Raw genomic sequence first — 27,992 nt, 5'->3', positions numbered from 1 at the left:
GGGGCCTCGGTTTACCAACACCTTACCTTACGAAATTTTCGGTTTACGAACGTTAAATTTATGAAAATTAAACCTTGGCATAAGCACTACTTTTCGGGATACACATGGAGCGCCACACCACCGCGGCTGGCGGAGTAATCTTCGGCGGAAGAACACCAACGCACACGACCGAACAGCGCCCCAGACGGCCTACCTTTCCACACACCATTACTCTGAATGCACACGTCGATCGTTTTCAACAATTTTTTTTCAGATACTTTTGCTGAAAAAGACCCTGCCGCAGGCTGGTCTGGTCTGTCCCCAAACAGATGCCAACTTTTATGACCGACACCAGGATCACAATGGATTTTCCCTTTTTAAGATGTTTTACATCAAGGTACAGTATCACTCTCCGCCTCTCATTTGTGTATCTTTTCTATATACATATTGTTCTTGTCTATCTGTTGAAGGGGCGCTCTGACGATATTGAACATGTGTTGAAGCCTGAATCGATTTGTAGTGTGTTGTGAGAAACGGAAGAAAAGACATTATGTTGTTGAGTCTTGATTCCACCTTTTTGAGAAAGAAAAGAGCCTGTGTGAAAGATCAACCAATGGCTGAATCTTCATTTGCTGCCTTTCCAGCAGCTCTTGTATTTTGTTTTTCTACTTTCATTCCTTTTATAAAATTGATGCTGTGAAATGTAAATTTCTCCACTGCGAGACTAATAAAGGCAAATCCAATCCAATTAATTAGTACATTTACAGTGTCACTTTGAGCCCAAATTGTCCCGAAATGTGAAAGTGAGCATCGGATGGTTGTTTGTCTCTATGTGCTCTATGATTGGCAGACAACCTGTTGAGGGTATCCCCCGTCGACTGCCCTAAAACAGCTGGGATGAGCTCCAACATGCCTTGATCCTGGTGAGGATAAATCAGAACAGAAAATGAATGGATGGACTTCTAGCATGAGTAGCCAGCACTTGTCAAAAAGTGTGATTTTGCATGTTATTTTCCATTTAGCTGTGTCACCGACTCAGCGGGTAAAGTTTTTAAACAAGTGCTCGTTTCATGTCACATCCATGAATGCTCTTATTGTGAAAATATTTTCCGGAAACAGTTTTAATGGTTAGCCTGGCTCTGTACCGTTATCTGCGCCCCCTCCTCCGCCCCACTCAGTGCACCGACCACCAAAGGCTGTGAGTTAAACAAGCGACGTCCAGGATGAAACGCAAAAGAAAACAGCGCAACATTCATTTGAATGAACTGAACTTCACTTATTCTGTCTGTAACGTAGTTTTCATACCGAAATGGTGGATATTTATCGCTTGTTTGGCAGGTAAGTAGAAAGAAAGAGCTGATACTAGTTCACACATTTGCGCTTGTTGTACGACCTGTTCACTGCTTGATGGATGGATGTAGTACGTAATTCGTTTTAAAGACGAAACAACTTAGACTTTTATTTTGCCCAAATGCAATGTTCTTATTCGATGATATGATCAGATTTCAAGTTGTCTGTAAGCATACACCCCTTTTTGTTCGCTAAGCTCGGTGATTTGAGAGTCAAGTGTAGCACCGTGAAATACGTTTTATTTAAGGCCAGCCACTTTTGTAGTTAACAGTTAAAATTAAATCATGATTGAAGAATCCGAGTTAGAGGGTGTGTGGATTCAAGAGTTGACTGACTCCAGTCAAGTTAATAAAATTATACCCGTCGGAAACAAGTCAGCCGGGGAATAGTCGTCGACGACGGCCGTTACTCATAATACTGTCGTGGTTGTAGTTGGTCTCTCCGCGTTTTATTGGGGGGGGGGGGGGGGGTGTTATATGTTTGAAAGTTTTCACGGATTTTGCGTCGTAGTCCCATATGCTGTCGCTGACTAGTGCGGCGTCACGTGCTGAAAAATGATCGTTGACGGTTGGTCGGTCGTGATGTCCAGGAACATTTACAGACTGTATTTTTCCTAAATTCTCAATGGCCACCCGGCCCCTGATTTGCAGTAAAAAAAAAACGTAATCTGAAATACTAAAAAAAAGTTAGAAATACTTTGTCATGTCTATGCGCCTGCGTCTGCACAAACACATCGAGGTGAAATATTTTGTTTCAAGTCAAAAGTGCAATATTTATGCCGCACCCGAGTCACATTCTTAGACCCTCCTTTAATATCCCAATAGGAACCTTCCACAGTCTCCCACCCACCCACCTCCTTCTTTATATGTTCTCCCCAGGAGGGATTTTGTACTAAAGAAGTAATAAAGCGTGGGGTTGCTCAAGCAGGCGCTTGATCCAAGGAGAATGAGTCCTTTGTTTTTGTTGCTGTGCTCACTTGAAGTATATAGAAAGAAAGCTCTTCCAGTAGGATATCTATTTCAGTTTTGTTAAGTTTGAAAATGTATTTGATTCTAAAATGCTATGAGTGTAGTTTAATAAAGGCTGGAAACACGCCTGTGGTAATGTTGTATTCTCATCTTTCATCGTACAACGTTGTATCTTTGGGGTAAAGTCTTGTAACTGGGATGGTACCAAGAAAATTTCTACCCTTGACTTTTACTGTCTGGGATCCTTGGACAAGGTACAAACTGTTGCCTTGGAGTCCAATACAGTGGAACATCTCTGAAAGAATAGCATCCATCAACCTCTGATTTGTTTGACTATGGAAACTGTTTCTCCTCAGGGGAATGACCATTGAAACAATGAAAGGTTCCTTTCATCCAAAATATATGATGAATAATAAATACAACACATATTTTCAAGTAAAGTTAAGTTTTCCTGGTCATACATGTGTAGCTGTGCAAAAAACATCTTGATTCATATGGAGTTATCCGTGTTGACCGTGTTGATATTTAGAACCGTGTTGGCACACATTGTAACATTGTACCTCATTTGACATTTGAATACATTACTAACATAAAAAACCCACAATTTTATTCTTTCATTTTGAAATTGAAACCCTGAAACTAAACCAAATGAAAACATTCTTTTGGACGGTTGTGAAAAACCGTGATAGAATAAAACAGCATAAGAATAATCATACATGATGACAAACGTGTAGCTGTTGAGACTTGTTTTTTTATGGGAATTTCTCCTTTGTGAGACAAAGGTTTCTTATCTTAAAAAATACCACAAAATCAGGACAATTTATAATGATCGTCATCGGTGTGGTCTCCTCCAGCATGGGTTACGTTAAAACAGTGTCAGTGTATGATAGGACAGGGATAGGACAGGGATAGGACAGGCTAAACGCTAAAGCAATGGTCTGCCCACCCTAAAACACCTGACTTTGTATTTTTACAGATGTCTGTGGGTGTGGATGTGTGGGAGGCATGTTTATTTCACATGGTGTTCCTTGGGGTGAATGTTGCTCCTGAACAGTTGTGTTCAAGCTCCTGGTCATCATGTGACGCCTGTGACTGCAGCTTCACTGGCTCAAAAACAACAACAGGATTGATCAAGTTACAACTCAGCCTTGGTGTTTTATCAAATTGCACTGCGTATTTGCTGGACATATCTTGTTTTGTATTTTTCTAGTTTTCAGACTAGTTATCTCTAGTTGTCTATGGAAAGCCAAAGGAGACTTTGATTCCATATTCTTGATATCAAGTATGAGTGGATTCAATGTCGTCACTTGTACAACCACTTTAGCCTCCATGTTACCAGTCCGGCAAATTTTTCACTGGATGACAAATATGTGGTACTACACAATGAGTCACAAGAATAGAATTTGACTGTTTTACATCGAGTAGTAGCTCTTTACTATTGAGGGAGCCATAAGCATCAAGTGGCACATGTTGCTTCAGTAGTAATATGCGTTTTTTCTACTCGTGTGCAACAATGTCATACAACAGTTGGTATTCGACATCGTCATTTAACTAATGCACTGAATTGTCCGACTAGTGTGGTCAAGGCCCTATTTTCATGCTCACTGCAAGTGTAGCACAATGTGCAATCTAAGTGTGCACATGGGTGACATTTTCATTCTTTTAGTATTTGGCTAGAGTTGCGAAGATAAGAAGGGGGTGTGTGGGACACTGTACACCACAGGTGTCAGAGTCAAGGCCCGCGGGCCAAATCCGGCCCTCCACATCATTTTTTTCGGCCCGCGAAAGCGAATCAAACTTGTTAAATTCCATGATGATTGCTAAAATCTGAGCCAAAATTTCATATTTTTGGATGTCAACCACAATAAAAGTCATTATTCTTGACTTCAGATTTGAAAACGGGTTATTCATTAATTTGCTGTGTGCTCTATATGTAATATTTGAAGGGATTTAAACATTCTAATGGGTTCCCCAAATTCATAACGGCCCTCGAGAGGAAACCATAACTACAATGTGGCCCACAGCAAAAAATGACTTTGACACCCCTGCTGTACACCATTGTGAGGGCAGGCAGGCAAAAGAGGCTCCCCTCATTAATGTATTGCAATTCCACAAAGCAAGGTAAGCACTCAGCAGAGGAAGGTGCCTTTATATTAACAGGAACGGCAAGATCCCCCCTTGTGGATGATGTGGTTGCCCGTTGTCACTCTTGTGACGTGCCCTCATCATTCACTAGTGTGATGCATTGTCTAACAATTTAGCAGAAAGTGTATACTAGTACATATTACTCGTTTACTTTTCCATAGAATGGGTTATTGAATGCGTGCTTGAACGGCTTTCCATGTGTTTGGTTACTGTACACTTCCCATTCTTTTTGGACCTCTTTAGCCTGGCCAGACCCTGTTGTGTACAGAAAACCCACCTTGCTGTTGTTCTCCCACAGGTCTCCTCCCTGAGCGGTGCTGTGGAATTCACGTGTTGGTACGAGATGAGAAGAAGTATGCTGTGTTGTTCCAGTCGGTGGTGTTGCCCTGCCAGTTCAACAGTGTGTCCACCCAAACACCGATAGTGCAGTGGGTCTACAAGTCGTACTGCTGGGACCGCACACGGGATTCATTCAGCTTTTCCGACAGCCTGAGCGAAGCCAGACTGCTTGGAGGGGGAGGTCACGAGAATGTGAAGAAAGAGAGCTACCTCGACTGCTCAGATAGCAGCCGCACAGTGCGAACTGTGGCCTCTGTCTCTGGATCTTCTGTCACACTCTCAGAGTACTACAATAACAGAGACATTTCCATCATCAATAGTGAGTACCACACACATGTGCACATTTTATTTGTGGTGACAACTCTTGTTCTCTATGGCTTGATGAAAAGCTTGCTGCTTAACTACTCTGCTGGACGCGTAACACGATTAGGCCTTCTGTAGTAAAATCAAAAAGGCCACTAGTACATCCTACTATTTCTCTACTGGTGCACAGAAATTTCAGAATGAAGTTGAATGCAGTACGTAAGTGAAAGAATATAACTCGTGTGTAGTGATGTACTTGTGATCCCGAGTCATTCGTCTAATGGAATTATCATGCGATAGAGCACAGAGTATACTCCGTACAATCATGGATGATCCAGTGTACAAGTTGATTTTAAAAAAGCTTTTCATAAAATTCCTTCATTCCTTCAGCTTATCATGTAGCCTCTATTGGATTTATTGGGTGCTTTTTTTCCTCAGGTGGTTTCTCTGGGCCATGCCATGTCTTTTTTCAAATACATTATCAGGGTCATTTGAGTGTTTGTGTCCACTAAGTGCTGCTAATACTTCAAGTGAAATGTTACTATTTAACATCTAGCGCACACTTTTCAACTAGTGCACAGTTTTGCCTTACTATACGACATGTACAATAATTGTCCTATTCTATAAAGTACTCAAGTTACCCGACGAGTACCTATCCAGAAATGTCATGCAGTAGTGTAAAAATTGAGGAGTAAAGCACAGTCATTCTACTAGTGTGTGAATTATCCTATTCTAGGGACAAAGAGTGACCTAAAACACGGACCTGTAGTTTCTGCTGTGAAAAGTGTTACAGCAAATAAATGACTTCTTCTCAGATGAGACATATCAAATTATGTGTGTTGAATGAGACATGGCCCACGGTAAGTGGTGCATATCAGGTTCCGCTCCGCCTACTTCCTTGGCAAACAGGAAAGGGAAATCAAGAATACAACCCGTTTCCTGGCTGTTGTTTTTATGTCTGATCTTCTACAATAGTGGCAGCAGCCTTGCATTGTCCTGCGTAGATAGTTCTCCAGCCAAAATATACTTGGAATGAGGCAGACTGATGAAAACACGTGTATCTCTTTTGTAAGACATTTATAATAATAATAATAATAATAATAATAATAATAATAATAATAATAATAATAATAATAATAATAATAATAATAATGTCAATCTGGCACCATTGTTGTTGGTAACCATCTTCGAGTACATGCTCCTAATGAGCCAAAATTACTCATAGTCCTTGCATTTTGGTCCTGCAAATAGGGTAAATGCACTAATGGATGAAATACTGTATACCTAGCAGTATTACCAGTGTAAGACAGTACAGTGAGACCTCAACTTACAAACACCTTAACTTACAAACTTTTCGTCTACAAACGTCAAATTTATGAAAATTAAACCTTATAATAAGCACTATTTTCATAATACACACCCACCACGGCTGGCGGAGTGATCTTCGGCGGAAGCACACGACCGAACAGCACCAGAGGTTAAGTTACCAACAGTCCTTATGGACTACCGTATGGAAGGTGACTCTCCTTCCATAAGCCATCAACGACCAACAAAAAGGTAAATAAAACTTTATTTTACAGCACAGTTTATTTCTTTAATTACAGTCCTCATGTAATGCGCCTCTCTTTCCAAACAGCAATTCCCTTTGACCTTCGACCTCCAATGCCATTCCATCAAGCCATAAATGACCATCACAAAAAAATAAAGTGACTTTATGATACAATGCAGTGTATTTCTTTCATTACAATACAATATCACATTTATTATACATAGAATAAGGTATGTTGTGTGTAATTTTAAGGCTTATTTAGTTGAAAAGTATATTTTATGGAAAACCGGGAATGGATTACAGTAAAGTCTCGTTATATCGATATTCAAGGGAGTCGGAAAAAATATCGATATAACCGGGACTATCGATATATCCGACCCTGCGCGCATGTAATTTTCTCCGTGCGTGCATAGAAATAGTATCGATATAACCGGGACTATCGATATATCCGATATCGATATAACGAGACTTTACTGTATTCCCATTTTAATGGTTTCCTAAGGGAATTATTTTTGAGATACACACTTTTCGCCTTACACACTCTGTCTGGGAACCAATTAAGTTCGTAAATTGAGGTCTCACTGTACGTAGTTTAGTAGTTGAATCGCATACCAATAGATAAGAAGTGGGATTAATCCTGGCAAAATACATTTTAAACAATAAACACTTTCAAAGTTGTCTTTCGAGAGATGACAAAGACAGTACTGCACCATAAACTTAATCAATCAATGGGCAAAGAGCTTTCCACATGTACTTAACCTTCATTTTTTGGATGATAGTTCACTATTTTTCATTCCTGAAAGCTTCAAGAAAGTACCGAGTGTTAAATGATGATTGAATTAATTTGCACTTATTTTGTCTTGCAGAAGCAGACCTGCGCATCGCAGAGGTCCAGTGGGGGGACAGCGGCGTGTATACATGCAAAGTGGTTATAGCTGATGATGTGGTGGGACAGAATGAAGCGTCTGTGGAGCTGCTGGTTTTGGGTAAGGTCCTGATACTTTTTTCGAAATCCAGCTGTCACAATTGGATGTTTGTTTATTGCGTCCACTGGCCCCTTGTTGTACAAGTGTTTTGAAGCATCTCTCCAGTACAAATCCTATCACACACTAATTAACCCCCATGTTTAAGTAGCACAATTCACAATCCTGCTCCAACCATGGAAGAAACAAAGACTGCAGCCCAAATTGACAGAGTTGCATCATGTGTGCATTCATAAGTGGTCCTATTCATCACAGAGAGAACAATAGGACCTCATTAATAAGCTGCTTTATAAGATGCGGAGGTAATTCTCGGGAACTAGTAGCACGTTGTCACAGCAACTTACTCACTTTTTGTTTTATTAAACCTTTGTTTTTACTTACTCTGCAATCTTTGATATGAATCAGTTCAGTAAATAAGTAATTCAAAACATCATTTTAATGGGCTTTAGTTGGCCAAAGGTAGTTATGATAAACAGAATGTACATTAGGTCAGCAGCAGAACATTGATATATTTGATATACTGTATATGGATTATAGTGTTGTAGATAATGGTAAAATTTGCATGAAAATAAAATCACCCAAATATAGGAAACGAGGCTTCGAAAGCATGAACAATCAATTCTCCAATACTGACATTCTGTGGCCCTGGATGGATAATAATAATAAAAATACGTCATACCTCAACTTACAAACACCTTATCTTACAAACTTTTCGTCATAAGAACCTCTAATTTAAGAAAATTAAACCTTATAATAAGCACTATTTTCATAATACACACCCACCACGGCTGGCGGAGTGATCTTCGGCGGAAGCACACGACTGAACAGCGCTCCAGCCGGCGCTACTTTGCACACCCCCTCTTATTGAATGCACACGTCGATCGCCTACTTGGAGCTTTTTGCTGATAAGTTTACTATGATGGGACAAAAAAAAAACCCACCACAGGCTCGTGTTCAACCCAGGAAGACACAAAATAAAATCACCGTCGGTGAGAAGAAGGAGATAATTGAAAAACACGAACGAGGTGTGCGTTTGTGTGATTTAGTGGCCGAGCACTGCTATGCTATGTCAACCATTGCTCCCATTCTCCGGAACACAGAAGCCATCAAAGGTGCGTCTGTTGCAAAAGGTGTTTCCGTGCTCTCTAAGTGACGGTCTCGGGCAATCGAAGAAGTTGATAAAAAACTTTATTTTACAGCACAGTTTATTTCTTTAATTATAGTCCTCGTGTAATGTGCATCTCTTTGTGACTTTATGATACAATGCAGTGTATTTCTTTCATTACAATACACTAGCACATTTATTATACATAGAATAAGGTATGTTGTGTGTAGTTTTAAGGCATATTTAGTTAAAAACTATATTTTATGGAAACCCGGGAACGGATTATTCCCATTTTAATGGTTTCCTATGGGAATTTTTTTTAGATACACACTTTTCGCCTTACACACTCACTGTCTGGGAACCAATTAAGTTCGTAAGTTGAGGTCTCACTTTACAGTACATTTAATTTACAAGCGCCTTTCTGAACACCCAAGGACACTTTACAATAAAATCAATACATACAACAATAAAATCATGAATAAAACAATAAATAATAAAACAGCAGATTTAAATTAGATCAGTGGTTTCCAACCCCCGGGCCGCGGACCGGTACCGGTCCGTGGGTCATTTGGTACCGGGGCGCAAAGAAAGAATAAAAAATTTACATAATTTCCGTTTTATTTATTATCTGAGTCCGAAATATGTTTTATTTTGAAAAATGAAAAGTCACCGCTTGCAGCGCATTTCCTGGATGAGGAATGGCTCGCAAAGCTCGCTTACTTGTGAAAATGACAACTGTCTTCAAGTCGGCTGATAGAGTACCTGCATTTAAAGCCAAACTGGATTTGTGGGGATGGCACGTGAATAGCGGTGTATTTGACATGTTTCAAACATTGGCGGGGTTTTTGGAAGAGACTGAGCCCGAGCCTTCATTCCCCCAGCTGATGCACGAGCACCTGTCTTTGCTATTAAAAGAGTTCGAGCGCTACTTCCCAGCCACAAAAGACCCACAGAATCAGAATCATCTTTATTGCCAAGTATGTAGAACACACAAGGAATTTGTTTCCGGTAGAACACGCTGCACTAGTATCGTCGTCAAAAAAACTGCTAAGTGGCACTATACAGTTCCATTTTGGCTACTGTTGAAGGAAATGACAAGGAATGGATCCGCAACCCATTTGCCAACAAACCAGGTGAATCCAGCATGCCTGTGAGAGAGGAAGAACAACTGCTGGAGTTTGCAAATGATGGCGGATTTAAAAGTATATTTGAGACAACAACTATGCAGGTGTTCTGGATTAAACTGATGGCAGAATACCCCGAGATCGCCACAACACACTGAAAACCCTGTTGCAGTTTCTGACATCTTATTTGTGTGAAGCGGGGTTTTCTGCAGGGACAGCAACCAAAATAAAACTACGGAGTAGAATGGACATAAGCAAGACACTTTGGGTGTCATTGTCTCCCATTATCCCTAGATGGGACTGTCTCGTTGCAGAGAAACAAGCTCAGGGGTCCCATTGATTCAGTTGTAGTGAGTTTTTTTTTCATGCGCTTTGCACTTGTTTTTGTGGTGTATCTTATTTTGAGGGCACATTTAAAAATTACCATGGTGACCATTGAGTGTTAAGAGGCAGAGACGATGTTACCAGGACTCTGGATAAAATACACAATGGATTCACGTTTATTTTTATATTTATAAGAAAGAAAAAACAGTTTCCATACCTGTCGTATCATTTTATTTTGTTGTATTTATCCGCCGGTCCATGAAAATATTGTCTGACATTAAACCGATCCGCGGTGCAAAAAAGGTTGTGGACCCCTGAATTAGACCATGAAAGCAAGTTTAAACAGGTGGGTTTTGAGGTGAGATGTGCCCTGTTTTACTTCCAAGGAGAGATGACTCATTCTGCGCTCCAAAGTGTGTCTGGCACCGCCACTTAAACCACAGCCCTCCAAAACAATCATGGTAACTGTAATGGTGAAAAACTGTTTTACGCTATGCATGAGAATGGTGTGAACTTCATTTTTATATCCGCACAAGTCTTTGTGCAATTGTGATTGTTAATGCTGGTTTGTTTGTGTGTCAATGAGGGACACAATATTTCATCCCATAACGGCTTACAAAGGCGCAAATTCCTCATTTCATCAACTTCTGCCGGTGCATAGTCTATCCAAATTCCAAAAGAAAGACAATTTCACCCATGCGCACAGTTAGACTGCACTTTGCACTTGACTTGCGCCCTGATTCAAAACAAGACCCTATATCTCCACAAATGAATGCACGGTTCTGAGTCTTTGTGTGATTTCAGCAATGATCTTGTTTTATCATGTGTTTGGAAACAAATCTCTGAATTCACTAGGCAGGGTCTTTAGTATGATGTCACTGTTGTACATGTGCGTAGTGGGTGAGTTTGCAGCCTTCGTGAGTACTGCACTTGGTGCACTTTGCAGTGACAGGGTGCTCAATTTATGTGTAATTCCAAGTGTTACTATAGCAACAGTTGAGAGTCTTGGTCCTCTCATTCATTCTGAGTCACAACCTTTTGTCTGTCTGGCACTTTAGGACTTATGTGATTTAATCCAAACACTCATTAGCAACGTACCAGTATGTACTTGATTTGAATGACACCACAAGTTGAGTTGGGCTTTGCCGATCATTACAGGGTAGAATCACACCACAGATTAATACACATGACATGTTTTTTCTGACAAGACCTAAATGAAGAATTCTGCCATCTGTGGCGCTTTTGTTTCCACATCAAATGTTGGACCCTCTTAGGATGGCTTAAAGGTGTTGTTGTATTGTTATTTATTAATATGAATCGTGAAATTGGATTTTCTCCTTTTTCAATCTGTGCTAGCACGTGTTCATGTACAAATAGCACCTGCTTCCAATCTGTAAGCAGCATATTTGAAATGATCTAAAGATGAGTCATCTACCATCTGTTGGTATTGGAATTCCACCACGAGCAGATTTATTTTTGAAAAACAAATACATCAGTCCAGATGCTGTAGTTTTCCAAACCAACATAGTTTGTGGATTTTCGCATCCTCTAAATATGCTGACTGTAGTATGGCCACTGTCAGCTGTGACCTAGCAAAGCCATCACTATTACGCTTAGAGCATTACTGATTTTGTCACTCCAACTTTGTACCTTTGTCCTATGCTTAAGCTCGCTGCTCACAAGCATCAACAAACCACACTAGCATGATGACATTTCATAACTGGCAGCCCCTGCATGAAATGAAGGTAACATAAAATGTCAAATGTGGACCTCAAAACAAATATACCATACTGTACTATACTGTACATCTATATGTTACCTATATATTTATGTATATACTACTCTCCAAAGTTGGAAATGGATTAAACACATTAAATTCACCTCTTAATAGTACAGCCCATTTTGTGGTCATCCTAAAATTTCACCCCAAGATAAGTATCCTTTACCTTTTTTAGCAGTGTAATTGAAGGAGTGACGTGAACATATAATTCTAAAGTAACTCATAGGAAGATATCAGCCACTCATCGTAAACTGCTAAGTGGAGCGCTCCAGACTGACAAATTTTGGAAGGTTTTACACATAGCCTGTTTGTTCGCTGACTGCCACCTATGATATCGGCGACTCCATGCCATATCATCCACTCCAGCTGTCATGAAGTTGTTGATTTTTTTCCCAAATCAAGCAATCACTGCTTTGATTCCATTTTGAATTCCTCCCTTTTAAAGCAGGAGTGGAGTGGTTCAGACTGATCTTCTTTCACCGCCTGTCTGATAGACAGGCACAATTCATCTGCATTATTTACACCCATCAATTCTGATGTGATCTAATGCATCGGCTGCCTTTTCATCTTTGTTAATGGTTTATGATAAGAGACAAAACCAAGAAAACCGTCAATTTCAGTGCTGAACTGAACACTGAGTGCGACGGTCGTCTGATTATCTCACACATACTACTCACACTCACACAAGTGAAGATAATTGTGTATTATGTATGCGTGTGCATGTGCTTGTTAGTGAAATATACATTGGGTGTGGCAATGTACCACCCCGATTTTGATGTCTGTTCACAAGTGACACATTTCTCTCTCTCTCTCTTTGTTCCTCTGCCTTTCTTTCTTTCTCTTTATCTCTCTCTCTCTCTTGCTTTCTCTCTTTCTTTCTTTCTCTCTCTCTCTCTCTCTCTCTCTCTCTCTCTCTCTCTCTCTCTCTCTCTCTCTCTCTCTCTCTCTCTCTCTCTCTCTCTCTCTCCCCCCCCCCCCTCTCTCTCACACACACACACACATTCATATGCAACCAAAACGGTTTTTTCTCTCATACTTTAATGATGTGATCATACACTCATGACTGAAATCCTTGAAACCGAAATACGTATATCAGTCCTGAAATGCGTGGATCAGTCCCATGAGAGTATTTCACAAGTGAATGACAGGATTTCACAAATTAGTGTGAACACGCACACACACACACACACACACACACACACACACACACACAAATTATTGGCGTATGAGAGTATGTCATTACTGTGTGATAAATCATCCTGAATTACTTCCCAGATTGCCACTCACAACTCACAAAGTACTCCAAATAGATATAGAATTCAGTGCTATTCATTTACTTACCACAACACGACATTTTACAGTGAATACAAACAAAATCAAACAAAGCAAATCAAAATAAACTAACAACTATTGACTAATGTATATTGTATCGCAAGGGTTTGCACGGGTGTTTCTAATAAAGTGGCAGATGATTGTGTTCAAGTGCATATATTTCTCATTGTTTTGACGCATGCTGCTGCTGCTGCACCAATAACTTCTTTGACTGCTGTGTTCTTGGTGACATCTTCCCCATTTCCTTTCCTCGCCTCTTCACCTGTGCTCTGTCTCTCACCAGGTTTCTCAGGTGTGCCTGAAGATCTGCTTCCTGGTTTTGAATTGAAGATTATGCCAGGTAGGGGCATTATGACCGCCCCCCCTCCTTCTCACTCCCCCTGCCCCTACCACCCTCACCTGCTTTCTTTCACTCTTACAAACACTAACTGTGTACTAACTTGACATCTATGCTTACATTAATGAGCACTAGGCGGGGGTACCCTGAATTGTCTGCCAGACAATTGCTGGGTACACAGAGACAAACAACCATTCGCTCTCACACTCACACCTAGGGACAATTTGGACTGTTCAATACGCCTGCCATTCATGTTTTTGGGACGTGCAAGGAAACCCGAGGGCCCAGAGAAAACCCACGTGGGCTCAGGGAGAACATGCAAACCCCACACTGAAATTTTATTTTATTTCAAATATATGATAAAACCATTTTCCCTTTATACTGTTGATTAATATTCTGGTTAACATTGTGTAAGAGATGAAAGCAATATTCCATGAGAAGAATTGATGATAACCTCCCCAACCTCTGAAACCTTTTCAATGACTGGTTTGTTCATTATTTTCCAAAGTGAAAGGGAATGTTTGTAAATGTGTTATTACACAAAACATAATAGGTTTGCTTTCAGAACGACTCAAAAAAATCTGAATAGTTACCATGGAGAGTATGAAATCGAAGCATTTTGGTAATATTTCTGGCAAACAATGGGTCTAAAAGCTTATTTGGTTATTAAAATCATTGTCAATTAATATGATTATCTATTAGTTGTCAGTTAATCATGACAACAATGGTGGTTCTGGGATTCTTGTCACATTTTTATTCACTGCCTTAATATATATATTTTGTAGCCGATACATTGTATGAATGACATTGGTAGCACTTTACAAAAAGGAAATTTTTAGTAATTGTATACCATAGTGTTTGTGGTTTGATGGCTTTTTTGGAGGAGGAGTTATTGTGGTGTAATTGTTGTTCGCATTGAATGCATTTGTTCAAAGTGGCAAAGCTTCTCCAGGGGTTCGCCAACAGTTTTAATGTTTTTATGTAACTTTATTTGCCATACATAATAGTTCATTCATTGATTTTCCTTTTCCATGTTCAATCCATGAATATAATTTTTATCGGTAAAACCTCTCATTGTTCATGAGCCCTCGTGCTTACAGTCCTATTTTCAATTTTTATTGTGAGGGTGTTTCTTTTAGGCAATCTTGGTGTAAAATGTTTGAGATGCACTTGATAAAATAATTGTTGCATTTATTCATTATGAACTTTTTTTAAAGCTGATTAATGCTCACACTTGAATGTATTCTAGTTGAGCTGTGCTGGAAAACAGCTACAGTAAAGTCTCGTTATATCGATATCGGATATATCGATAGTCCCGGTTATATCGATACTATTTCTATGCACGCACGGAGAAAATTACATGCAAACAGGGTCCGATATATCGATAGTCCCGGTTATATCGATATTTTTTTCGGACTCCCTTGAATATCGATATAACGAGACTTTACTGTATAATAGTAATTCAATGTATAGTTACATTATACGTATTTGCAGCTTGGCTCTTATTGTTTGAAACACCCCAGTTAAAATGTTGCAATCTACAGGGAGTTACTTTTTTGTGACATTATACTCTCCAACCATATTTAATCAGCACTTAGTGTGCTGTTTATGGGCACAGATGTGGCTGACAAAATGGCATGGAGTTTTTGGGTCACACAGAATGGTTCCAGGAAGCTTATCTTTTGAGTGGATGTGTGTGGTAACGATTTTTAATGAGATCCCATTGCAAGCAGATTTGTCGAAACAGCGGTGGGAAGCATTCCTTTCCTTCCTGTAGCTAAATCAGGTTTCCTCTCTGTTGTATTTGTGTGTTTAAAGTGATATTTTGTCCTTGATTTCACATTCTTAGGATGTTCTTATCAGCCTCCTCCTTCCGTTTCTGTCTTCACTCCAGAGACATTGGGTCGACATTGAGATCAACTGGTTGTTATATGAAGGTGTAATCAACAGTACTCACTCCCAGTCTTTTTTTGTATTAAAAGTACATACAGTACTCTAGTATCTTCTTTTGTAAAATATGTTGTCAACTGTTTTCTTTCACAGATGAACATAATGGGCCCTATGTTTAAGCTTCTGTCTAGTGCAAAGCAGAGTCTAACTGTGCACATGGGTGCAATTTGTGCAACAATTATGGAAATATGTAAAAATAAACAAAATTGAAATGAATGAATTCATAATTGAAAGTTTTGACCTTTTGCCTGTTTGAATAGGAATAAAAAAAAATACTCAAATTGTATAATTATCATTCTTTCACTGTGAAATTTGACACGAAATACGTACACCCAAAAAGATTTTTTACAACATTGCTCTATCGTTGAGGTGCTGCAACGTTTCCATCCACTGAGGCTGTTCTGTGTCATACATTTTCTAAAATGGACTACACTGTGGATGTACCTCAAGTGAAATTGTGGTCGTTTTAAAAATCTTGAAACTATGAAACTTGTTTCATGATTGAGACAGTCGTTACAATGTTAAAAACAGAGCTGAGAACATTCACAAAAATTGCCTTTGGGCTCCATTCAAAACATGGACATATTGGTCTTTGAAGGGCAATGAAAAAAGGGCAATAGTAAGTGTTCATGAAAATAAAATACCTCAATCATGTGGAAAACTGAACATCTCTTACCGGAACATTGTCGTGTGTCTACTCTATGTCTACTCTGCTTATTTCTTTGTTGATTCTGTGCTTTTGCAGAATGGGTGTTTGTGGCAGCCGTGGCACTGGGCAGCGTTTTGTTCCTACTGTTGGTTGGAGTCTGCTGGTGTCAATGTTGTCCTCATTCCTGTTGCTGCTATGTGAGTTGCTGCTGTTGCCCGGACACATGCTGCTGCCCCAAGCATTGTGAGTCGAGCACAAACACACTCGAGCAAATAGAGCGCATCTATATGAAAACCCATTACAACATGGTCTCCATATCTCTGGTATCCAACTTAAGGACGATATACATCCCACGAGTAGACTGACAAGGATATGCTACTAGAACAACTACATTTTTCTAGTCAAAATGTTTCACTACAATTGCCTCTTTTGGCTTACAAGGATGCAATAAAACCTTATATTGTGGCTTGGCCCAACTAATAGGCATGTGTCACACATACACACACGTTTGCTCATAATTTTGCTCAATTACTCTACCATGACTATTTTTATGACACATTTTAAGTTGTATGGACAAGTGCTAATACAGGAGCCGGACACAATCCTGGGGGAAAAGGGTTAGCAGTTAAACGAAGTGGTTCTATGAGTGTGTCCTAGTCATACTTCTAGTGGGATGAATTGTCTTAATGTTGCGCTCTCCACTGTAGTAAGGGAGATACGGTAATATCATGATTAGTAGGGTTCTGGACACTAACAACTATCCTAGGGATGGAACCTGCCTTTACTGAGACCAACGAGTCACAAAGCTCGAGGCCATCTGGCCACTGTGGGTTTTCACTTGGCTCAAAAACCAATGTAACATCTTCCTTAAAGGGCTTAGCCTGTACTTTGCATGGAATAATAAGTGAGCTATGCCTGGCTATAGTGAATCTCTCATTTGTTGTTTTTACACGGTACTCATGTGCTTGTCCCAGACTAACTGCTTTTATGAAAGTGGCAGCTTTATTGCGCTTAAGGTGGGGAAAAGCTAGTCTAACCGATTTCAAGAGCTTTTCTGTATCCCCTGTTTGTGACTCATTAGAGAGGCTATCTAACACAAGGCGCTCAATGACATTAAACCCTATGATAGGACACTGTTGCTGGTCACCTTTTAGTACTGGTACAAGTAGCCCTGGATCATTAGCACCAAGTTTAAATGGTATCTCAAGCCATCCTACATAAGTCTTAATGTTGCGCTCTCCACTGTAGTAAGGGAGATACGGTAATATCATGATTAGTAGGGTTCTGGACACTAACAACTATCCTAGGGATGGAACCTGCCTTTACTGAGACCAACGAGTCACAAAGCTCGAGGCCATCTGGCCACTGTGGGTTATCCGTTCCATTAGCTGCCACAATATTGAGAGTGTTATCAGGGTCAATAAGCTCATTCACATTTTTCAATGACACGTCAGGTAAGTTTGTTTGTTTCCATAACTCATCTACAGCACACACCTGGGACCCCGAGTCCCAGAGTGCTTCAACCCTTTTGTTACCCAAAAAGCACCGAATAAGACATTTCTTTCCCACTAACTCCCTGACCGAAGGTAATTTGCCACACTGTTTCTTATCTGTACGCTCGACAAATGACTGCTTATGTCTCTTCTGAACGGGGCCACATGTGTGGGGCTTACATTCCATTTTCATAGCACCACTGTAACACTGGGACCTATCTGTCTCTGTGGTCACACCATGTCCCACTGGGGTAACCCTTTCTAGTTTACAGCATGGTTCCTAGCTGAGTTCTGTGCTTTGCAGCCTGCTCTGAAATGTTCACTACTTCCACATTTAAAACAGTGCTGACAATATTCTTCACCTGTCTGAATACAAGAATAACACCTGGGCTGAGGGCGACGGGGCATGTAGTACTGCTGAGGGGCGAACCGCTGCTGGAACTGTGCTGCCCCCCTCATCGGCCTGGGGCCTGGTGCTGGGTGGTACTGCTGAAGAGCTGATGGGGAGTGCTGGGTATAGTAGTGCCTGGCTGGTGGATCTACCTGATATTGTGAAGGTGGAGTGAAGGCGACCTGTTCAGGGTAGTGGTCAGGCAGGCGTTCAGGTCCTCCGCTGGTGGGCTGAGAAGTGGCTGTTGGTTTCTGAATAGTCTCTTTGATCTGGGACACTTCTGCACGCAGCTCTTTTAACAGCATCATCTCCGACCTCATCTCTTTGATCTCTGAAAGGAGTTCATTCGGCACAGTAACAGTATTCTGCTTTAAGACTGTCTTCTTCCCAATCGGGACTGGTGTGTCATCTAACTGGACAGTGTTCAGCGTTGTGACCCGTGCAGCAGCATTTTTCTTTTTTACCTGTCGCTCTTTTTCATTTTCACATGCCATGTTTAATTTTTCTAACAGTACTTCATCTGATGTGGTGGTTAGCATGTCACTCTTTACATTGTCACTCTGTAACCCCGTCAGAACTGTGTGCAGGAATAAACTCTGGACCAACGTGGGATCATACTTCACCCCTGATTCGGCCTCTTGAGATGCAAAAAGAATCCTTTGACGAAGATCCATTGCACGCAGTAGAAATTTCTGTGGGGACTCTTTATTAGTCTGCACTTCCGATGAGAGCTGCTTGTACAATTCAGTGGCTCCTCTCTCTTGATAGTGAGATCGGAGAATCCTTCGTTAAGAAGGTAGGGTGAGATTTTCTTTCCCTTCGAGGTAGCTTCTCAACTGCAGACCTGGTGTTATGGCACGAACCACTGCATCGATGATCTCATCCCCCTGGTAGCCTTTACTGAGCCCACTTTCTATCTGTCTGACCAAATTAGGAAATGTGAGTTTATGTTTTTGTCCGAGTTCACCTATTTGTCCAGATATTTTGAAATCTTTGCGCCAGGGGGCAGTGTCTGGGGGCATTATGCTTCTCTTTCGCACTGCATCCCGACCTTTTTCACTTGGTTTGGCTATTCCTAGTTCAAAATCTTTTATACTTTCAATCAAGTCCTTTACACGTAGCAAATCTGACATTCCTCCATCTTGTAGCTCTAATTCAGCTCTTTCAATGTAGGTTGACACAATATTAATTAGTTGGCCTCGAGTCTTTCCTGTAAGTTTCTCTCTTTCCAGTCCAGATAGTTGGATTTCAGCACATAACTCTGACAACTGTTGAAAATTCAGTCCAAATAACTTGCCTTTGATGTCCAACTGTAATTCCTCTAACGCCATTTTTGAGAGGGTAGACGCAGTTCAACTGGCCGGATTCACTTCAAAGTCTTCCAGTGCCCTCTAGTGGTGGCTGTACAGAGATGCAACCAGAGCACACGTAGAAACAAACCAGTAAACGGCGACGCCACTCCGACTGGGTTGATTGGGGATATTCGGCGCGAGCTTCTACCCACGGCGAGTAGACAACACTCGAACGCAAATATCCCAGCGGTGCCTCCAAAATGTTGCGCTCTCCACTGTAGTAAGGGAGATACGGTGTTGTGGGATCCAGAAAAAAACCACAAGACAAGCAATGTGATACGTCTTGACTCAACAGTGGTTTACTTCGAATGCCCCGATCTAATGCAAACGTATGCGCACAACAATTTCCGGTCCAACGATCTAAATCGGTCCGATACGAAAGGCGTTCCATGTTTAAATAAACATTTTCGATCTATATCATTTGTAAACCAATAGAACTACGCGAATGTAACCAAAATAGGAAATAATTTACAACCTGTCACATTTGGTGATCACAAAAAGCATACTATCAAGTGGATCTTAAAATAGAAATGAAGGATCTAAATTAAAGGTAACTGGTTAAAAACGGTTGTTCTTCAAGTAGACCAGAGCCATTTTATGATTCAACCTGAATTGTCATACCACTCAGGACAATGACTTTATTAGCTCATCAACCTTAACATGGATATCGAGGAAATTGCTTCAAAGCCCAAAAGGCTTTTCACACAACAATCGCAACTACTTAAAGAGTTTGATGTTTCTCTTTATTTGTAAGTAGGTTCGTTGTCAGACCTCCCAGGCAGGTGACGCGCAGAGCTTGATCGTGGCGTGGAGTTGAGCAGGTCTCTGCGAGCGGTGCGTCTGTCTGGGTCTGAGTCCGAGATGAGTCTACCCCGTGGTTCGCCCAATCTCTCTGTCCCGCGACAGCTCCTTTTATACAATTTGCAAGCGTGTGCTATGCGTCAGGGTGATACGCACATCAAGGAGATCAAGGAATTGAAAGACATGAAAGTGTTGAAAGGCGCACTTCAAAATCATACACGCGTGTGACGCAACATACTCACATCCATTGTTTTTATTCCAGTGTACGAAGCAGGTAAAGGTATAAAGACGGGCACCTCCACTCTTCAGACACCTGCCTATCCGCCATACTTTGTTTCTGGTGTCCCAGCGATGGTGCCCATTGTTCCGCCTTCCCTGGTAGAAACGCTGCCATCTGTCCCTCCTTCAGATGGTAGTCTACTCACAGCAGGTAAGTCAAACACATTTGCACACTTCTCATAACTGATTATAAGATTGCTGAAATGGCACTACATTGCCTAAAAAAATATTTGGATATTGAAGATTCAGGATGACCTTAACATGCGCCAGTGCTATGACAGGTGAACTTTAACATATTCATCAAACATTTAGAGATGTCCCATTTAAGTTCGCCTGTGAAGGCTTTAGTGCATTTGGGGGTCAACCTGAAATCTCAACCCAAAGCCTTTATATGGTCAGTGTTACATATAGAGGAAAAACAGTGAAAAGCTGATGGGTGCAGTGTTTATGTCCAGTTCCCATACATGCAGTAGGAGCTCCCTACCACTTGCCCTCAGCACGGGACCAGGACTCTCTTAGGGTTCTACAGTATGTAGAGAACCAACTGGCTCACTTCAACCCTGCCAGGTCCGCCAGTCACCAGTGTAAGCTTCAGAAACCTGTCCTGTGGCTTCTACTCTCCATGTGCAATCAAGAGATTTGTTGACATGTGCATGTAGTACTCGAACACCGCATGCTGGAAAAGTCATTTTACCGTTTAAGTTTGTCTTTGCATGTTTCACTGGATTCAAAGATTTTGATCTCTCGGTAATTCTGATAGCCATACTTGCACGTCTGCTTGGCTGACTGAATGCTTTTAAGTGACTCTGTCATCAAACATTTTTGAGATCTCACTTTTATTCTGTCTGTTTTCTTCTATCACATCTGATGAAATTCTAACATTTGCTGTTGTAGTTACGCTAATCTATCCATCCAATTCTTTGTACCAATCCAGCCTGCGGCATGTCCGAGCTGAGTTCCCTCCATGAGGGAGAAAACGCTTTTCGCCAAACATTCCGGAAGGTCCAGACGAAAGCGCTTCCTCCCATCACAGATCACGATCCTCAACCTGAACCTATAAGATACCAGGACAACCGCAGGCCAGAGCCACGGCGGTTCTGTGACAACGCCCCTTCTTCGCCGCAACGTTATCGCGAGGTCCAAGAGTCCGAGCACCATCAACATGCAGAAGACTCCCTCTCGCCGCGGCGCTACAGTGATGAGCCTCCATCCACCTATCAGTCTAGCAGGCACGTACGTGATGCTCGGCAGCAGAAACTCAGGGACGAGAACCACCACAACAGGTAATTGCTCGGTAAAATAAGTTAGGGATTTTTGGCTTAGAGAGGAAATTTCAGGAATTTCAATACCTCTGTACTGTTTTTATTTTTATGTTTAACAGAATGTACCAACTTCATTGGAATTGGGATTTCACATTTTACACATAGTCAAATCTCTGTTTTCAAATGTCTCGATACTCAACCGACTCAGTTTTTGACCAAAAATTTCAGGTTTTTTTATGCCTCGGTTTACAACCAAAAATCGCTTGTCGACCAAACTGAGCACACCTGAATGCACCACTCACCTACCCTGCGCTTCCTTATATGCCACTTCCTGGTATCGCGTCTCATTGTGACTGATTCATTATCCTCGTGTAGCGTTCCATTGTGAGCAAACGTGTTTGTATTGTTCAATCACGCTAAAATAATTCTTCATCTCACCCCCCATGGGTGGTATCTGTACCCCAACGGGTTCCTGGAATGGATTATGGTTGAAAAACTGAGGTTGCACGTGTCATTCTCATTCATATGTATACTCTCTGTGTTTATATGTAGTTCAGTGCTACCATTTCACATTCAAATGCGCAGTTTTTTCACTACAGTAAAAGCATACAAAAATTTATACCGAGAAACCCTTCCTCCAAAATTCAGGTCACTCATATCTGAAGGTACTACTGTTGTTCCTTGTCCTCCGACGAGGCCAAAGCAATTTTTTTACATGGATGTGCATTTCGGCGAATAATATGATAGGTTCCCCCAAGAAATATTTACAATGTCCTCCCCTTCTTTTTTTGTGCAGGTGGAACCCTCGATCAGAACATCTGGAAAGAAAGAACTACCAAACTGCAGGCCGAACCGGCTCTCTGGATGAGCTGGAAGAATTTGCTGCCACTTACAAGCAAAGAGGATGCAGACAAGCAGAAAGAAGGCTCGACGATGAGCCAGAGTTTCGTGAGTTAAGTCGATATCCTTTGTACCGGTATGGTCCTCCACCGCACCACTACGAGGATCGCGATGAGCTTGGAGACTGGAGCGACCATGAAGATCGTCCCAGAAGAAAAAAGAAAAATAAACAGGATATAAGTCCACTTCCGTCCCCTAAAAAGAGGCAGGGAACCTGGGGCAATGAGCGTCCTCACTCACCTCCTGTTGTGAGTCCACCATCATCTTCTTTTCAAGAGAAAGACTATGATAGCGCATTCCTGAACAGCCTGTTGGAGCATAAAGCTAAGTTACGAGGAGTCAACTACGAGAAGAGCGGCGCCAGGGGAGAGGACGATTCAGACACACCCTCGAAGGGAAGCTCAAAGAAGAGCAGCGGGGACACCGGCTGTAGCAGGTCACCTAGCAACCGTCCTGAAGTCGATTCACTGCCGCCTTACTCGGATGGAGAGAGAAACAGGAATGAAAGACCCTCTCCACGGACACTTCCAGCATGCCCTTGCTCTCCAAAACCTCCAGCTCCTTCCCCACTTAGTCGACGAGGGGAGACCAGAAACAAGCCTCGGAAAGTGGTGAGTTACATTTGAATGGGTTTGGCTGGTGTTGCTTACTGGTGGAACACGCTTAAACGGTATGCAGAGACCTTATAGATTGTTTGGATAGTGTCCCTTCCCGTACGTTTAAATCATTTCCTATTTATTAAAACATGATTATTTATGTATGAGCAATTCTTATTCACATTCTCTTGTCATTTTGATGAAAGAAAGAGAAGACCCACTTGTTGACACAGTCTCAAAATTGAAGTAAAGTATACTTGCGGTCAAGCTGTTTATTTTTCAATGCCCCTTAATGTTTACTGCACAACTGTAAATATAAATATGTAAAAGTCTAAATCTTCAACCAAACCATCTCATTTTGTCAAATTAAAGTTGACGAGTTCAATGCTAACCCATATATGTGAAATGCCATCAAAAGGTGAATGGATATTAGCATCTTTATCACAATGAACCACTGCTACTTTAACAGTCAGAGCAGCAACACATATACAGTAAAACTGCAAATAAGAATACTCACAGAAATATAATCTTTTTGTCTCCGGAAGCAAAGCTTTTTACTGAAGATTAATTGGAGACCTTCTCTGCCTCTTCTTCTTCTTGCTGCATGTCATGAATGGATGTGTCTTTGTTCATCTATCTATCTTAATGTCCTGTATTGATAGGTAGGTAGAGCAATTAAATGCTAGTTGACAACACCAGGTAGCATGCTTTATGTTAGATTAACGTGTATAACTACTACATTTTTGTGTGATGAAATGCCAGTACATTTTTCCTAATATAAAATATATGCCTGTAAATTGAACTTTTCACCTTTACAGGTCAGGTTCGCATGCTACCCGAATGAAAACTAGGTAGAATGTTCTGCTCTGCATCCAATCTCCCTACCCTTGCTAACATCTCATATTTGCAATGATGGGCAAACCTCTCTTCAACATCAAAAGTACATCTCAAAATAGTATATATACCAAAGTTGGCTCAATTATGCAGTGGGTTTGAATCTTCTTCTTTTTCTTTCGGCTTTTCCCATGACAATGACAAAAGTTGAAGTGTAGTTTGTCCCAGGTTCACAACTAACTGTGTGTTCTAACCTGGGAATGTTTTTATTCCTCCACATGTTTTCATGTAAACTCACTTGTACTTGTTTTCATCCTCAGCAGGGGACTCTTCTTAGCCGGGATTCTCTTATCGTTTAAATGGCCTAAAGAGCCTCAGCTCTTTGAAGGGCCCGACACTCCAACCCTGTGACTCAATGGGACCTACAGTACTATCGTGTGAGCTGAAAAAAGACTCTCTGTAACTGGTACCCTTCAATGAAGACATGGGTGACACATATAAACTAAACTGCTGATGTCATTGGGGCTTCGTTTGTGTCACCAGTCGCCTACCATAGGCCTCAGCTGGACTAATGTGGCCTTGGCGTGCGACCGGGAAAGGACCAACACCTCATTGACCTTCTTTCTTTTAAAAGGGGGATGAAAAGCAGTGAACCACATTCATACATACTGTTTGATGAGAGGACAATAACAAATATTAAAATGTTTCATTTTAAAATGATTACAGATAGTAGGCTACACAATTAAAAAAAAACAAATAACCCAAATAGCAAAGAACTTCAAGTTATTAATGACCAGGTTTGAGATTTCTTGTAGGTGCCGCAAGATAGTAGAAAAGCATTTTTTAATAAATTTTACTCTGCTCTGACGAAATGTAGCTCCCCCCTCACATGAACACTGTCTGTTATTAAACATAAATCCAAACCGGGTTTGGACTCATACTGTTTACTGTTCTTATGACCCGATTTCATTTGCCATGGACAGTGTAATTAATTTCTTTGCAGTCCCTATCAATAAAACAGTAAAATGTGCACGTATGCATTTAAGTGCAGCTTCTTTCCCAATTAAACACTGTGAAAATTAGCTACTTGAGGAGTGTTTCCTTTGTTTTGTAAAACAGTTACAATAAAGTATTTTAAGAATACAGTATGTAGTGTCCAATGTGTACTTCATATTTATGAGTATGTGTATCATCTCATAGAAGTTACTAGTGGCACATAGTTACCACCTCCTCCGTTTTTCCCCACTACTTAAATGTAGTTGACCTACTAGTAATTCTAAATCATCCTACTCATGAGGAAGAATTATTAAGGTTCATGTACCTGCCCACCCTCTATCCTCACTGGAAAGACAAAGCAGTGCACAAGTAGAAAGACTGCCTTTCTAAGTAGTAGTTAAATTTTTCAATTACTGAGTGGCATATCTGCACACTAGTAGGATAACTTTGGCATATGAGTGGTAACAACATGCTACTACCTACCTGCCTTGTTGCCCCACATATGCAATGCTATAGTTTACCACTAAGGCTGATACACCTGTAGCTTACTAGTGGGCCAAAAGCTACACAAATAGTGGAAGAAGAAAAAAAACGGTCCTGATGTGACCTGTTCATCTCATGTGCATAATTTGTCTCACTAGCCATGACAAAGATCATACGAAATCATGGGCAAAGAGCATTCAAGATCAGGTTCATTGTCTTTCTTTGCCACTTATGGGTCAAAACTAATGATAGCAGCAGTTAAAAATGTCAATGTGGCCGATAGAGATGGAACCTTGTTCAATTGGGATAGCATTTGGTGAATGAGAAGATTTTGACAAGGAAGCAATGCCAAGTATGACTCATTTCTTTGTCCATTGTTGTCTTGACAGGCTGCCCTTCTTCAATACACAGCTGGAGTAAAACTCACACAGCAGTTCTGCCTGCTCGTCTTAGCATATCAAGTCAAAGTCAAAGTCAGCTTTATTGTCAAATATGCGATGTTTAAAGATGTTCGTATAGCGAATTACCCCAACAATGCTAATATGCATGACAAACAGCACAGATGAAATTAATGTCCTCTCGGACCCAGCATATCTTTGGAAAGCAATTTTAGCATTTATTTGGTATCCTTCAGCCATGCGTCAATGTTATGAATTGTGGATAAACTAATGGGTGTTAAATAAAAGACAAGGGTCGCTATGGTGAGACTCTCGACACTGAAACGATGTATGGCATTGATTTTTTTGTGGGACATTGTAAACAGTTTTCCAGGGGGTGCTTAAAACAGTCCCAACAAATGTTTGCATCTCCACGACAATTACACAAATCGCTGCAGAAGAATGTATCTGTTGGTCTTTTAATGGTTATGGAGGAGTAAAACTGCATAAAGAGCAGGGGTGAAAATGTGATGTACAGTAAATATCATTGGGAAGGCATTCTTGACTGAACATATTGTGTGTGCATAGAACACAAAGTGTGTGTAAAAAGAGATCTACATGAATAGCTTTAGGTTGCCTGGGATTTAAGGTCAGTGACAAATTAAATGTATTATTGTGGCCGTTGAGGAAGGAGCACACACGACTGAATGTGGAGACGTGTTTATTCCAACGCTAACTCAAACAGAAAATGCAGTGATATATATATATATATATATATATATATATATATATATATATATATATATATATATATATATATATATATATATATATATATATATATATATATATATATATATATATATATATATATATATATATATATAACATGCATCCACCCCCTCCCGTGCACCTGCTGGGTGAGATGCCTGGTCCTAGTGCCCGCCAAGCTGGACAAATTAAATGTATTATTGTGGCCGTTGAGGAAGGAGCACACACGACTGAATGTGGAGACGTGTTTATTCCAACGCTAACTCAAACAGAAAATGCAGTGATATATATATATATATATATATATATATATATATATATATATATATATATATATATATATATATATATATATAACATGCATCCACCCCCTCCCGTGCACCTGCTGGGTGAGATGCCTGGTCCTAGTGCCCGCCAAGCTATAATTATTATTTGAGTCATTCTTTCAGATTTTGTTAGGAATGCAGTTGAGCAACTCCCTGCATGAGATCATAATGTACAGTGAGACATCAACTTACAAACACCTTATCTTACAAACTTTTCGTCTTACAAACGTCAAATTTATGAAAATTAAACCTTATAATAATCACTATTTTCATAATACACACCCACCACGGCTGGCGGAGTGATCTTCGGCGGGAGCACACGACCTAACAGCACCAGAAGTTAAGTTACCAACAGTCCTTATGGAAGGTGACTCTCCTTCCATAAGCCATCAACAACCATCATAAAAGGTAAATAAAACTTTACTTGCAACATCAACTTGGAATGGTAAAATATTAGAATCTAGATAGATAGTATTTTATATACTGTATCAAGGAGGGCACTCCAGTCTTACCTTCCATTTCGTATTCCGTAATTACTGATTTAGACTGACACCAGGTGGTTATATTGAGAAGAGGTTTGGGCAGCGATGGCAAAAAAAACATTGAAAAAAGTTAAGGGGAATTACTGATTTGCTTTCTTTCCTGAAGTAAAGGTGGGTGAGTAATGCCTGAAACATACAAATGAAAGGTTAGAAGTGCAAATGCGTATGTTTTGAATCTGTGCTCCCTGTGATTGGCTGGCCAAGAGAACTCCATCAGCTCCAGCCCAACATTAATAAAGATAAAGCGTTGGGTGTTTGGGAAAGTCTCGCGAATGGCTTCGAAACTGTTTGTAAAATTACACTGGCAAAGATGCACAACATTGGCTACACTTGTAAACCTTTGTCATTCAATGGAATGCAAGTTTTATTCTC

At 40.6% G+C, this 27,992-nt stretch overlaps 1 protein-coding gene across 7 annotated transcripts; it reads left to right on the top strand.

Moving 5' to 3' along the window:
- The first annotated feature begins 1,148 nt into the window (after positions 1 to 1,148).
- On the top strand, positions 1,149 to 26,326 carry LOC148900510 (uncharacterized). 7 transcript variants are annotated; one of them, XM_088992285.1, is made up of 11 exons: positions 1,149 to 1,317; positions 4,741 to 4,870; positions 4,931 to 5,100; positions 7,500 to 7,619; positions 13,565 to 13,621; positions 16,314 to 16,460; positions 20,517 to 20,684; positions 20,989 to 21,117; positions 21,468 to 21,816; positions 22,592 to 23,306; positions 24,446 to 26,326. In XM_088992285.1, the coding sequence occupies exons 1-11, from the start codon at positions 1,203 to 1,205 to the stop codon at positions 24,482 to 24,484; spliced, it is 2,139 nt and encodes a 712-aa protein (XP_088848411.1). In that variant the 5' UTR covers positions 1,149 to 1,202; the 3' UTR covers positions 24,485 to 26,326. The 7 variants fall into 7 exon arrangements, with proteins under 7 accessions (XP_088848411.1, XP_088848412.1, XP_088848408.1 ...); XM_088992286.1 differs by having other exon boundaries at positions 4,741 to 5,100; positions 21,567 to 21,816; XM_088992282.1 differs by having other exon boundaries at positions 4,741 to 5,100; positions 24,449 to 26,326.
- The last annotated feature ends 1,666 nt before the right edge of the window (positions 26,327 to 27,992 follow it).

The sequence above is a fragment of the Hippocampus bargibanti genome, linkage group LG03 (genome assembly GCF_051943395.1).
Source record: "Hippocampus bargibanti isolate YZ-2025 linkage group LG03, ASM5194339v1, whole genome shotgun sequence".
Lineage (NCBI taxonomy): Eukaryota > Metazoa > Chordata > Actinopteri > Syngnathiformes > Syngnathidae > Hippocampus > Hippocampus bargibanti.
The sequence above is the reverse complement of the archived record's forward strand: the minus strand, read 5'-3'. Positions and strand labels throughout refer to the sequence as shown.